The sequence below is a fragment of the Polyodon spathula genome, chromosome 3, assembly GCF_017654505.1.
Source record: "Polyodon spathula isolate WHYD16114869_AA chromosome 3, ASM1765450v1, whole genome shotgun sequence".
NCBI classification, from domain to species: domain Eukaryota; kingdom Metazoa; phylum Chordata; class Actinopteri; order Acipenseriformes; family Polyodontidae; genus Polyodon; species Polyodon spathula.
The window spans coordinates 97,343,162-97,358,467 of NC_054536.1; the positions used below are offsets into that span (position 1 = coordinate 97,343,162).

The 15,306-nt window shown below is 42.0% G+C and overlaps 1 protein-coding gene across 1 annotated transcript in view; it reads right to left on the reverse strand.

Annotated features, from left to right (window-relative positions):
• The window catches only part of LOC121313709 (ribosome biogenesis protein bop1-like), a 72,977-nt gene that overhangs the window by 48,972 nt on the left and 8,699 nt on the right, over positions 1-15,306 (reverse strand). Inside the window, exon 3 of the mRNA XM_041246529.1 lies at positions 11,982-12,086. Coding sequence (XP_041102463.1) covers positions 11,982-12,086 — 105 coding nt within the window. The remainder of the gene's footprint in view (positions 1-11,981; positions 12,087-15,306) is intronic.

Here is a 15,306-nt window from a genome sequence, read left to right on the forward strand (position 1 = left end):
GCATGTGTGTGTCTTGTGGCAAAGTGGTTTGCGGTGCAGGAGTGATGAACAGACAACAGTGATTCAGTGAATAAGTGCTTTATTGCTCTTTTCCAGGTCTGGCGACCGTCAAAAATAATAAATCCCCGGCAATACACAACAATGTGTAAAGCACGGGGATAATGAAAACAAGGGCACAGTCCTGAACAAAAACAACGGTACGGTCACCAGTCCTGGGTGATCGAAAAAGCGCAGGTGCTCAGTGCAGTGGTGCTCCGGATAGTGCTCTCCTTTCGACAGCTCCGGAGATGTGCGTTAACTGTCTAGTGCTGAATACAAAAACAGACAGTTACACGGACAGACACAACAATACAAAACACGAACACAATCCACTCTGAGAGCTCCTCTCTCAGTCCTTCTCTCTCTCCACTCGTTTAACCCAAACGAAGGAGAAGATCAGCGTTACCCTGGCCCCTATATGTAATCCCGCATGATATCGAGATAAACGGTTGCAGCTGCCTTATTACTTGCAGCTGCCTCTCGTTTACCTTTCAAATCAATACAGTCTTACAACAGAGTCGCGCTTCCCTCCAGGCTGACCCACTTCCCTGACCCGGAAACGAACTGTCAGGCCAGCCCTTCCAGATACTTCTCCTCCCGTTCTTTAGCGCCCTCACAGGTCGGGAGGAAGATTCATCACCAGAACTCATCTTTCCGTCACAATCTAGATAAAGTTTTCATCCATATATACGAACGAATGAAAGAAAGACGAGAGAACAACACGAACTGGGTGTTTTTCCCCTTATTATCCCAATACAAAAGAGAGCAGCCAAATTCTGGGCCCAGCTGAACCAGGCTGACGCACAGAACTACCACCAAAAGGCCTGCTAAGCAAACAGCTCTCCCCAGAGATAGACCACTGGGGGCAGCTAGTAGTAAAACTAAACACACCGCAACGAGAACAATGACATTGTGCAGAATACAAAAAACAAAATGACAAATCTCAAAAAAAAAAAACTGAAAAAACACTGAAAATTGGAAAAATGGTGGGTCACACACTGGGCGGGCTGGGAGCACTGTGAAGACCGGATTAAAAGAAGTCCTAAAAACCACCAAAACGACAGATGGCTAGTCTGACAGCCTCCCGCACAAACCTGCAAGGGACCCTGACCTCACCGCGAGGATCTGTCTGCACAGTGAAAGCAGCACGCAATTCATCCAGCAACTTACCAGACCTTTTTTTACCCCAGTTCTCTCCCCAATTAGGAAACCCCAATTGTGTTGTCATTAATCCCAGTTCACCACCGCTAACCCCCGCTTAACACACGCATCCTCCGAAACTTGTTCCTGCCAAGCTGTCATTTTACACACTGCGGATCCACAGCGAAGGCATCAGACATATAGTGCTGGAGGACAATACTGATCTGAATGGCTCCACTGCAGACCCACAGGGGCCCGATCAGTCACTAAGGTTGCTGCTACCCAGGCGGTGCTCAGCCAATTGTGCACCGCCCCCTGGGAACCCCAAGTCACGGTCGGCAATGACATAGCCTGGATTGGAACCTGCGATCTCCAGGTTACAAGGCGCATCCTGCACTCCACTCCAATTTGTTCGATCGAATGGATTTTGACAGATATGGAATCTGTCCACATAGAAACACTTTTGCACAACACAGTGTGCTTGGTAGAAATGGAATCTTTCCATACATTCAGTATGCTTGGTATCCACACATTTCAGTTTAATAGGCAGTAAAGATATGGACTTTGGCTCTCAGATCTAGGTCTTTCTGCATTTAAAACAGGCAAAAGGAAATTCTCATTCTAGGAAGATCTTTGTATTAACTGAAAATAACAGAAGAGCCTTTGTTCTTTATGGATACTTGCCAGTACTGTAGTTAAATCTGCAGTTGTCTTTTTTGTTTCATTTCCCCCCATTTATAGAAATATATACAGTTGCATTTAAAAAGCTGTGTGCCAATATTCATGCTTGTACTGTGTCTGTCGGGGATAGCCAAACACTGATCCATCTCAATCTGCTACAGCTAGATTAAAATGATCTTGGATTAATCTCAGTCTGCCACTGATTGATCAGACCAGTAGGGTTAACGATGCTTGTAATGTAGCTATCTTCACTTCGTTAAGCTGTAACCTTCCCCAGCACACTGACACTCGCTGGCCACAAGGTGTCCTGTTCTGAAATCATTAGGAAGCAGCAATCTCGCAAATCAAGTGAAACACCCCAACAGATTTTCAGTGATCACAAAAAAAAAAAAAGTGCAGCGATTATGAAATTACAAAACACTTTACAGAACTCAAATAAAATATTTAAAAAAAAACAAAACACAGAAAAACCATTGCTATATGCATTTCTGGAACTGACAACAGAGAGCAAAACACTCCTGTGATTACATCTTTGATATCCTTTCCAGAATCTATACCTTACCACAGCGTTCCCTTAGAACATATCAACAGCCTGTCCTGGTAACATGTAAGAGAATATTTCAAAAGTAGTATCAGAAATTCTTTGACAAACATTTAAGCTATTCCCCATGAATGTCTTCAGCATGTTTCTTTTATTATTTCTACACATCTTACAATGGAGCGTTCTATTCAATTCGGTATTGAGGCTACTGCTAAAACCAACAGAACTAACCTAATTGACTTTGGACAGTGGCTATGGCACACACTTATACTAAGAATACATGAATTTAGCAGACACTCCACTGAAAACGTAAACCCAGATGGATCCCTGCTAAACGTGTTGGCGAGTCATAAAGGAATATGAACAGCGTGGATTCCACTTAGCTTTCAATAGGAGAGTTTTACAACTTGAAATTGAACACCGTTCATGTTCTTAGTTATTTTAATTTGATAAAACCGGTGGTCGGTTTAATCCAGCAGAATAAGAAACAAAACCACTGTTTTAAAAGGGTAGACAGATCATAAAAAAAAAAATGAAAAATACAAAATATCTAGTCAGTCTGCTGTTTTATTTTCTTTTGTAAATATATAAAAGTCTGGTTGGGGAGGGGGGGGGTTTGTGAAGGACAACACTGTTAGGGCCTGTTAGGCATCTTAAATAAGGAGCCAATCCAAAAAAAGATAGTCAAGCAAAACGTAACTCAGAAGCAGATATTTCAAAATGATGGTTTTGGGACAGGGGCAACTCACTCTGCTTCTTAAACTCTTACCAGCTACTCTGCGTTCCACAGAGACGTTCAGTGGCCGCTCAGGGCTGGCAAACGGGATATCAATGCTGCTTGGTAGCAAGTCCCTTTTCTCCATTACGGAGATACAGAACCTGGCTCACTGTACCCAACCACAACCCAGCAGAGGGAGCTTGAAAACATGCAAAACACAAGAACGCAGAAAAGCGGGGACGAGATCACTTAGTTCTGCAGGCGGAATATACATTCCAAAACCAAGCGAAGAGGAAAGAAAACCACACAGCAAAGGATACAATACACATCCCAAAACCAAGCGAAGAGGAAAGAAAACACACACAGCAAAGGACACAATATACATTCCAAAACCAAGCGAAGAGAAAAAAAAAAAAAAAAAAAAACACACAGCAAAGGATACAATATACATTCCAAAACCAAGCGAAGAGGAAAAAAAAAAAAAACACACAGCAAAGGATACAATATACATTCCAAAACCAAGCGAAGAGGAAAAAAAACACACACAGCAAAGGACACAATATACATTCCAAAACCAAGCGAAGAGGAAAAAAAAAAAAACACACAGCAAAGGATACAATATACATTCCAAAACCAAGCGAAGAGGAAAAAAAAAAAAACACACAGCAAAGGATACAATATACATTCCAAAACCAAGCGAAGGAAAAAAATACACACAGCAAAGGTTATAATATACATTCCAAAACCAAGTGAAGAGGAAAAAAAAACACACAGCAAAGGTTACAGACAAACTGGAGGTGTTGGGCAGAGCACACAAGGAAAAAAAAAGGGAACTATCAAGATCCACCTGGTTCTGCCATGGACTCCCCCTTTATTTTCATGGCATGTACTTTACACAGCTAAAATGCACCCCACTGCTCTCCCCTCCACGTCAACGGGTCAAAGAGAGAGGTAGTGCACCTGAGCTCATGGTTTGAACGGATCTAAACCATTTCCAGCAGATTGCAGCAGCCTGGATTAGTGCTAAACTAGGATTAGTTCAGTTCATCGGGGATTCAGTTTTAATACTGGATTAAGAAATGTTTGATCTTGAATATATGTTAAATATGGATTCAATATAAAACCTGGTTTAAAGCAGTGTGCCTCCGGATTCAATAAAAAACCTGGTTTCAAGTAATGTGCATTGGATTAAAACAGAATCTCCAATTTGTTCTGGGTTGGGGGTTAATCCACGTTGCGGCCTTCGTTGTTCTAAATCCCGTCTCGCCGGGACTCGCGCTGCTCTAAATCCCTTTTAACCAGGATTGACACAGACAGACAAGATATGTACATACAAAACTACCAGGTTTTGTAATAAAAGGGCAAGGAGAAAACGGAGAAGCAATACAGTTGAGGGAAATCAATATTTAGTAAAAACACACGACTTTTTTGAGCATGGAAGATGCATGTTGATGCATCAGATTTAAACATTTAATACAAATATGATCTCAATTCACACGGTTCTAAAATGATTTATTCAACATCACTGCTCAACAGTGACACCTGCTGGCAAAAGCAGCACAAGGGCAACCGCCGCTACCAGTCCAGCTCCAAGCTGATCAGGGTTTCTCCTCCTTCAGGAAACAGGCAAGTGCTTTTGCTTACAAGAGCAGCTACCATTCCCATCAGGGACAATCCCTGAGTCAGCTGACACACTGCAGACAGGGCACGTTCGCTTTACACTTCTAAATAAGCCGTCATCACGTAGCAGACCGGACACGTTCGCGTTACACTTCTGAATGAGCCCTCATCACACAGACTACAAAATGCACGTTACTTTAACCATTTGGAAACGTATTCAATTTTTCTGGTACTATACCATTTAAAAATGGAATACAGTTTATTAGATCAACTTAAATATTTATATCACCCGAAAAGTCTATTAATTGGGGAGCATTCATGCTAGTGCACAGTCAAGCAGTGCTTCGGCTGCAGTGTTACCTGTAGCTCTGTATGGTCAATGCCACTGACAAAGTTTAAAAAAATGAAATTAAAAAATAAAACTGACAGATGTGAAAAGTGATCTATGTGGACCATGGTTATGAAACATTTCCATACAGCAGACAGCATCTGGCACTCAAATCCCAGGGATCCACCAGGCCAGCAGGAATGTATTGAAGGGTCAGCATGGGAATCATCTGTAAACAGCATTAAAACTGGATCGAGTCTCGTCCGGGGCACGCACTGCACTTCCTGCTGGAGACACTATAGCTTGAATAATGGGGTCACTCTAGCTTTCCAGATTACCTTGATTATAGGATATGACTAATTTAAATCAGGGGCACTGGAATTGTACTTCATTACGTTTATATAAATACGTCATGCATTTGTCTCTACTCCGACTGTTAAACTGATGAAGCAGCAAGTGGCATAAATTTTTTGCATTATGATTTTTTAAATGTATCTTCAAGTGTTCCTGTTACCTGAAAGCTGTGTGTTTCAGGCCAGCCTGCAGCTGGCAGCATGAACCTCTTCAATTGGGTCTGGATTTGAAAACTGGAAAATATCCCCTGCTGTCAATCTCAGCCTTTAATAAAAAATAAATTTAAAAAAAACAGAGAACAGAACTGTGGTCTCACCCACCCTCACCTGGGGGTCTGTGGAACTGTGAAAATCCTGGCTTGTTCCAGACGGCCAGCACCAAGAAATTGTGCTCGTTGACAGAAATTCTGTTTTGCATTATCCAACTACCTGGAGCTTTCCCATGCATGCAATCACACTGCCATCTTCCACAAATAAATAAATATTTATGCAAACAAAATGATTAGGTGGGGTGCTTGTGTGCTATTGTTTTAACCCTTTGCAGTCCTATGTTGGACCAGGTCCGACATTACAATTTTCCCTTTCCAGTCCGATGTCGGACCCTATTCGACATCAAAAAGACGTCAAGCACAGGTCTGGAAAAAGCAGAGAAAACCTTTCAACGGTTGAATGAGGCCGATATGACCCGAATGAAACCGAAAAAAAAAGTGGCGTATCGCATAGCACCATCCACTACAGAGATAACACGGACATTACAAAGCAGGTAGCCGTTTCTGCATCCAGCGGTCAGGGAATATCACAGGCATTTGCAGAGCTTTTTGAGATGTTATAGCAATAAAATAATGGATTGTATTAATTGAGGAGTTTATTGATACAACAGCGATCAGAACAGGATTTATCAGTATGCACATCTATAAAGATGTATGTGAAAAATACAGTGAACAAGGGATGGGGCTTGGCTGTAGACACAGTACTGAGTGTCCTTTTGCGATTCAATTCCTTTTAAACCTATTTTACTTTGAAAAAAAACTATTTTAAACCGTGCGTGTGAAATAAACAGCACGTGTAAAAATAAATTGGACCGGACGTGCCTGACAAGCGCTGAATAAATGGACTGCAGAAAGTTAATCATCCCATTTACTGAAAGCACCCATTTTGTATTTTTTATATAAATTGCATAGAATTTCCCCTGTCCACTCGTGTCACCGTTTGTTTGTTCCTGAGTTTGTGCGCATACACATTTAAACTGCAGCTTCTTGAATCTGCGATTCCTGCCCGTAACAGCTTGGGCCGTGAGGCTATCCGCTCACAAACAATAAGAAGCTGTACAGAATTTACTGAAGTAGTTTTTTTCTATGTGTAACACTGGCATACATATGTATCCTATTCATTTAACCAAGAAGTAGTTTGTGCTAACAACACAGCAGAATTCCCAGACCAGACATCATGGGCCTTGCCAGCCATATCACTTTTCACAACAACCTGCCAATGCACCACAAAATGACAACTGTATCGAGCACCCTAAACTACACCTAAACACACAACTCCTGTAGCCTCCGTCAGCATTATGCACAGAAATATGTACCATCCAATAAACGCATTTCTAACTCAATCTGTATAGGCAAGATGCTTTGAGTAAAGCATTTCCATCAATAGCGAGTTAAAAGGTCAAACTGCAGCAATAATCGTTCAAGACAGTGCAGCCACTCGTAATAAAAAGTATCTTCTCAGGTCACGAGCTCTACCTGCAACAGTCACAATTTACTTCAGGGAGAATTACTTTTTTGGACATGGATTATTTTATTATTATACCAGGAAAGTTCTAAAGTCTCATTGAGATTAAAATCTTTCAAAATACCTGCTCAAGAAGGTGGCTTACAATACAATAACCCCACACCAATTCAAATGAACAGAACCAATATGAACAAGTAATGTTGTTGAAGCTGACACCCTGGGATCCTTCAAGAAGCTGCTTGATGAGATTCTGGAATCAATAAGCTACTAACAACCAAACGAGCAAGACGGGCTGAATGGCCTCCTCTCATCTGTAAACTTTATGTTCTTAAGTCAATCAAATTGCAAGAAACCATTTAGGCACAGGCGAAAACAAATGTCGCGGCTAAATGATGTCATCTTGTTTTGTTTGAACTCCTTTAAAAGGTGATCAAGACAGCAAGTTTCAGTTCTTCCTGAAGCTTACTCTTGACCACGGAGCTACAAAACAGAGTGCCTTTTCTCCAAATTCCATACAAACTTCAGGAACTGAGAAACTTAGAACAATCTGGACATTAAGATAAGTACAAGAGGTAATTAGCAATGTATTCAGATCATTTGGTGTTCTGCCATGGATAGCCTTATTAAGCTTTACTGCACATGGGCCATTCCATGAAAATATAATAGTGACACTTCTGGGTTGTGGCACCATTGCAGTACCACAGATATCCACCAACCGGAGTCAATGTTATACTTGCTGGAACCTCCTGCTATGCAGCCTAGAGCATGTTCTGGTAAATTAAAAGGTACATAAGAACTGAATTAAATAAAGTTTTCATCAACTTTAATATCGTTGCTTGCGGTGGGAAGCACTTGGACACCAACATGACATTAATTTTTGCCAGACAGGGCTGAGAAGAGTTAGATGAAGTAGTTTGTGAAAATGTTACGAGTTCATTTGCCTGCTTATTAGTCGCAGCCTCTTTCACAAAGCAGTAGAATGAACTGGCCGTCTTCCAAAACACTAACCCAGGCTTCAATCCATTTTCTTACTCATTAGCCTTTTGTACAACACTGCAAAAATTATACTATTAGACAACAATTTCCAGGGAGCAAAGCAAGTCAATAGGTATCAGAGAGAATTAATGATGCACTGTTACCCATCATAAATCTGCCTCTTCCCCATCACAATAGTCAGGTCGCGAAACAATACACATTACAATGCATGCGATTGTCCTAATTGGCTAAGATCAAATGGTCATTTAATGAGGGACAAATTACGTGAGACTATGCATCTGTTCTATACCAACTATAAAAAAAAAAAAAAAAAAAAAAAAAAAAAAAAAACACTCTGGTCTTGTATGACAATACATACTGTAAAAAACCCAGATCTTTCAGCAAAACACACTGATCGCCATCTAACCAAGGGGCTCGGCTCCTGCTCTGGTTCACTGCATACCTGAAGACATCAACGACTGTAACCAGGATAATGATTAATCCACCATCTTTTACATAACATGCCTTGCATGAGAGAAAACACATTCCAGACAGAGAGCGAGAGAGCAAGAGACTTGGCTGCCTGCTATGTATTTTTGTATTTTGCTTTTCCTCTAAAACTGCTACTGAATGTACTTCTCCAGCCCTGTGCATTTTCAGGTCAGTAGCAGAGCAGGAAGCTCATTTAGAACAGAAGCCAGGGTGCCTCTATTCCACAATATGTCTTCATTCAGTTCACAGTCCACATGGAAAAGTCATTGCAAAACCTCTTCCTCCCTGCAAGAATGGCAGCTACTCATGTCTCACACACTCCCTGTCAATCTACGAGCAGGAAATGACCCTTTATTGCAAAGGGAAAAAAACAGAGCATTTCAAACTCTGTGGAGTTCTATTTGTAGACATCTTCAGCTAGGGGCTGTCTGAAGCACAGGGGCAGCCTGAGCTGATGTACGCAGGCAGGAGTCATACTTAATGCAAGCCAAAGGGCCCAAGACCTCCAATAGTAAGTGTATACAGGTTTATACAGTAAATCAACCACACATACAAATGCAAGCCCTCACTCCTCTTCCCAGTTTAAAACACAAAAATATACCATGAAAAATGCAGATTTAAAAAAAAAAAAAAAAGAGGCACTATGTAGAATATCTGACTGCATTACGCAAATGTCACAGGGTAATAAACTGCTTACAATGGTATAAGCCCCCAAACTGGAGGTCAGGCCAGAAATTGCATCCCTTCAGCACCCCAGAAAGTGCAGATAAAAAAACATAATCTTGCAGAGGGTTTGAATAATAAATCCACAAAGCTAAACTAACTACAGTCCTGACTGTTCAAAGACAGCCGCTAAGCCATATGGTGATCTGGCACTTCATTCTCTACTGCTACAACAGGACAGGCTTAAACAACATCTCAAACCATCAGTGCATTCGGAAAAAAATATTTCAAAACTGGGATTTTAATCCACAAATATTCCCATAACGCCTCACAGAGGTTGGGTTCAGCGGTTCACCCAGCGGTCGAGAGTACAGTGTACCGACCAGAAACGCACTGCAGTATGTAAAAGAACATGGTTTCTGTCGCGAACAAGAAGCCAATCACCTCAAGAAAGGTCCTTTATCATCTGCAAAGCATATACGTATATATAAATAAATAAAATGAGAACGGACAAATATATATTTGGATACAAAAATCAGACGTTCATATTCACCACAAAATGACAAAAACATAGTGATCTCTAGGGAAAAAACGCGTTGTGCTGCTTTACAGCAAGTCAGAATCTCAGACAGATTTTTTTTTTTTAAGTGTTTAAAGTTAAATTACAGTTGGTTTGCTTGTTCAGCTACAAAAAGGCTCAAGTAACCCTCATATTACTTGAAGAAACTGTGTCAATGGCCACTGTTTATTGAGAAGAAACAGCAATTGCAAGGGATGTCAACTTCATGTACCATTTATTTTGGGAATACACAAAACAACGTTTAACTTGTACTGCTATTTGGCATCCTTTGTTTTGTCATTAATTCACTGGGGAAAGTAAGTCCTACACAACTTCTTTACTCCTGGGATGTTTTTCTGCTTTAATGTGTTATAGTGTAATGTCTTGCTGTAAAATAATGGTACACACACAAACACACACACAGGGGTCACGCCCCCCTGCCCCTGCTGCTATGCTGTCTCTGTCTGCATTCTGAGCAATATAATGGCTTTTATTACTTTTTCAAAATGAACGAATAATCAAACAAACATTTAAATTATATATATACACACACACACACACACACACTATATACATATATTACACATTATTTACATACATACAGTGCCTTGAAAAACTCTTCACACCCTAAATTCAAAATGCATTAAAAGTAGGAGTTTCATCCTGGAGGAAAACCCGTTCCAGTCTGCCACAGACCTGGGACTGGGGAAAAGATTCACCTTTCAGCAGGACAATGATCCTAAGCACAAAGCAAAAGCAACAATGGAGTGGCTCAGTAAGAAGAAAGTGAATATCCTCGAGTGGCCTAGTCAAAGCCCAGACCCGAATCCCAAGGAAAATCTGTGGCAAGACTAACAGATGGCAATCCACAGACAATCCCCAGCCAACTTGAAAGAGCTTGAGCTATTCTGCAAGAATAAAAAAAAACTGCACTCTCTCGCTGTGCTAAGGTGGGAGACACTCATCCAAAACGACTCATGGCTGGTACTGCTGCAAAAGGGGCTTGCACCAAGCACTGACTGAAGGAGTGTGAAGACTTTGGTTTTTTTGTTTAATTACTTTTTGAATATTTATACAATTGTTCTTTCACGTTGAAAGTGTAGATCAGCGAAACAAAGTCCTAATGCATTTTGAATAGTATTTTTTAGGCAGTAGAATGTGAAAAATGTTCCAAGGGTGTGAAGGAGTACATGGGGCCGAATCAGCTCGCATGCATGTGGAAAGCTCTGGCTGTCCAAATTTAAATGATATTCCACCTGTCCAGCCATCCGGTATATCATTCAGAGAAGCCTTTATTGAAAATCAAATGTCTAAATGATGCCCTGAAGCTTTCACAGACAGAACCTTAGATTTTAACAGAGAAGAAAAACTATTGCATCTTCAGGCTCTGCTAATCCACACAGTCAGAGTGCTTCAGCGTTCAGTCAATGAACAGCACTGTCACACGAGTAATAAAACGGGAGTCAAACTATAAAATATCAATATATACTCATGACTCATTTTCAATAGAGGCTTGAAGACACTTGTCTGACTTCTTACTGCATCTGTGTGCCTGGATAAAGTTTTCATATATATGAATGAGATACAGATATATATGAATGAGATATGAATGAGATAGATATATATATATATATATTATATATATATATATATATATATATATATATATATATGCGCTGACTGCTTGCTGCATAATCCAGTTTATATCCCACCCACCATATTTGCTTGTTTGAATTTCAGAATTTCAGAAAACAGTGACAGCGATGTTTTAATCACTATTTTGGTGTTTGGAGCATCTTTCTTTTGTAGTATATTTTGTAATTTATTTTCTGTTAAGTTACAGAATCGCTATTGGAGCAGTTTTCACATTTCTGCATTTTCTCTTGTTGTGAGGAGTGAAGATGAAAGGTGTTCCTTTGAAAAGGGGCGGGACTGTCAGTGATGTGAACCAATCACATGAGAGATGGAGACTATTGACTGGTGGCGTAAGGGCTTTTTCAACCTATGATGAGGTTAACCAATCACCAAGGTTCTACCTCTTGTTAAAGATCAGCATTGATCTTCACTGACATGTTTTGTGTGCACTACTCTGCTCCCTGGCTCCTGGACTGCTATCAGAGACTGTGAAGTCCACTTACCTCCTCGTCTGAAGAGTCCTGCTCATACTCATCTCCCAGTGCAGCACTGCCCGGCTGCTTCTCCAGCTCTCCTTTCACCACCTTTACTGGGGTGGACTTCTGCCTCTAGAAAGACCAAAAAAAACTAAATTTCAGCAAAAAAACAAAAACAAAACACTAACAGGTTCTGAAGGTGCATCTTGAATCCTAACCAACTGGTTATTTAATATACTCACAGAATACTGGGCATAGGTAAATAGTAAACATGGAGATGCTCAACTAAGGTATTTATACAATTCCTGCACATGTGTATACAGTGTAAAGCTACACACACTGTACATGTTGCAGTAGTATTATACATAAATAATACAGTGCCTTGCAAAAGTATTCAGACCCTCTCATAGTTTTCACATTTTGTTGCTTTAAAGTTTGCAGTCATGACACTTTGAAGTAGGAATTAATATGCGTTATATATAGTCATTATTGCATAAGTATTCAAACCCTTTGCAGTGGCAAACCTAAATTAATTCAGGTGCATAAAATTACCTTAACAAGCCACGCAATTAGTTGAATGGGCTCTGTCTGTGTGCAATATTAGTGGTTCTCAGGATTTCAGAATAAAAACACCTGTTTGAGGTTCATTGGTCAGGCAGTGACTTTCAAGCAAAGACTCAACCATGAAGACCAAGGAGCTTTCAAAGCAAGTCAGGGATAGTCATTGAAAAGTACAAATCAGGAGAAGGGTACAAAAAATATGACTATGAATATCCCTGTGAGCAGTCTACTCAATCATCAAGAAATAGAAGGTGCACTGTACCACCCAGACACTGCCTAGATCAGGCCGTCCCTCCAAACTGAGCAGCCGGGCAAGGAGGAAACTGGTGAGGGATGCCACTGTGAGGCCAATGACAACTTGAAAAGAGCTACAGAGTTCAGTGGCTGAGATGGGAGAAAAAGTGCATCAGCCATTACTAAAAATCAGCCATCTCAAAGCCTGCATGGAGTTTGCAACAAAGCACCTGAGTGATCCTGCAAAAATGTGGCAAAAGATGTTGTGGTCAGACGAGACCAAATTGGAACTTTTTGGTCCAAATGCCAAGTGTTACGTTTGGCGCAGACCCAACACAGCACATTTCCCATTCAACACCATCTCTACAGTCAAGCATGGTGGTGGCAGCATCATGCTATGGGGATGCTTCTCCTCAGCAGGGACTGGAAAGCTTGTTAGGATTGAAGGAAAAATGGATGGAGCAAAGTACAGGCAAATACTAGAGGAAAACCTGTTTCAGTCTGCTAAAGACTTAAAACTGGGCGAAAATTCACTTTTCAGCAGGACAATGATCCAAAGCACAACGCCAAAGCAAAACTGGAGTGGCTTTAGAATAAGAATGTCCTTGAGTAGCCCAGTCAAAGTCCTCACTTGAATCCTATTGAGAATCTGTGGAAAGACTTGAAAACTGCTGTCCACAAGCAATACCCAAGCAACCCGAGACAGCTTGAGCAAATCTGCCAAGATGAATGGGTACAAATTGCACCAAGCCGCTGTGCAAAGTTGGTAGAGACTTACCCAAAAAGACTTGCGGCTGTAAGTGCTGCTGTAATACCGAGTTTTGGATCTTACTGCCATAAAGTTTTTGCTGCTTCCACCCAAGTCTTCAGCTTATTCAAGTTGAATGGTTTAAAAAAATCTGAATGCACATTTTGTAATTTTTTTTAAACCAATGGGTTAATCATGTATCTGTTTTTTAACACCGTTCTTTTCCGTGTTTCATGCCGGAAAAAAAATCTTTAAATTTTTGCTGACATTTACTGTAACTCATCTTACCCTTAGAAGTCTTCAGCTTGAGCATTCAAGTTTTGAATAAAACAAACAGTTTAAAAGATGTGTATGCATCATTTTGTAATTTCACAAAATGGGACACCATAGTAAGGGTCTGAATGCTTTTGCAAGGCACAAAGTACGGAAATAAAAAAATAAAAAAATAAATAAAAATACATACATAAAATCACTCTTTAAAATGAAAGTTTAGATATAGGAACACACGTGCTACTAACAGTGCTTCATCAATGTTACTGTTCAGCAAGTTGTATCGCTGGTCAAGGGCATATTCAATAAAGGACATGAACGGCTGACTCACTTACCAGCACTGTAGCTGGCATGTACAGCACACTGAATGAGGTTCTGATGGAAGAATGGAATTGTGTTATGAAGTGTTACGGCACAGCGTTTCACCAAGTCTGTGCAGTACTGAAAATGGAGGGGCTATAGATGCATCATCCACATGATGTGCTAGCCAACAGCCAAATCCTTCCACTGTACACTTCTGAACCAGGTCCAAAAGGACTGGAAGACTTTTCTGGCACAGTGCCTACATCTCATCCCAGACCAGGGAGGCTGGCACAGAGTCGACAGCTCATCCCAGGACAGGGAGGCTGGCACAGTGCCTACATCCCAGACCAGGGAGGCTGGCACAGTGCAGACATCTCATCCCAGGCCAGGGAGGCTGGCACAGTGCCGACATCTCATCCCAGACCAGGGAGGCTGGCACAGTGCAGACATCTCATCCCAGACCAGGGAGGCTGGCACAGTGCAGACATCTCATCCCAGACCAGGGAGGCTGGCGCACTGCCGACATCTCATCCCAGACCAGGGAGGCTGGCGCACTGCCGACATCTCATCCCAGACCAGGGAGGCTGGCAGTGCGCACTGCCGACATCTCATCCCAGACCAGGGAGGCTGGCGCAGTGCCGACATCTCATCCCAGACCAGGGAGGCTGGCGCAGTGCCGACATCTCATCCCAGACCAGGGAGGCTGGCGCAGTGCCGACATCTCATCCCAGACCAGGGAGGCTGGCGCAGTGCCGACATCTCATCCCAGACCAGGGAGGCTGGCACAGTGCCGACATCTCATCCCAGACCAGGGAGGCTGGCACAGTGCCTACATCTCATCCCAGACCAGGGAGGCTGGCACACTGCCGACATCTCATCCCAGACCAGGGAGGCTGGCGCAGTGCCGACATCTCATCCCAGACCAGGGAGGCTGGCGCAGTGCCGACATCTCATCCCAGACCAGGGAGGCTGGCACAGTGCCTACATCTCATCCCAGACCAGGGAGGCTGGCACACTGCCTACATCTCATCCCAGACCAGGGAGGCTGGCACACTGCCGACATCTCATCCCAGACCAGGGAGGCTGGCACACTGCCGACATCTCATCCCAGACCAGGGAGGCTGGCACACTGCCGACATCTCATCCCAGACCAGGGAGGCTGGCACAGTGCCTACATCAGCAAAGTTGTCTGTGGCTGAAGGCTGCTATGAACATTAGTTTACATTAATGTACGTC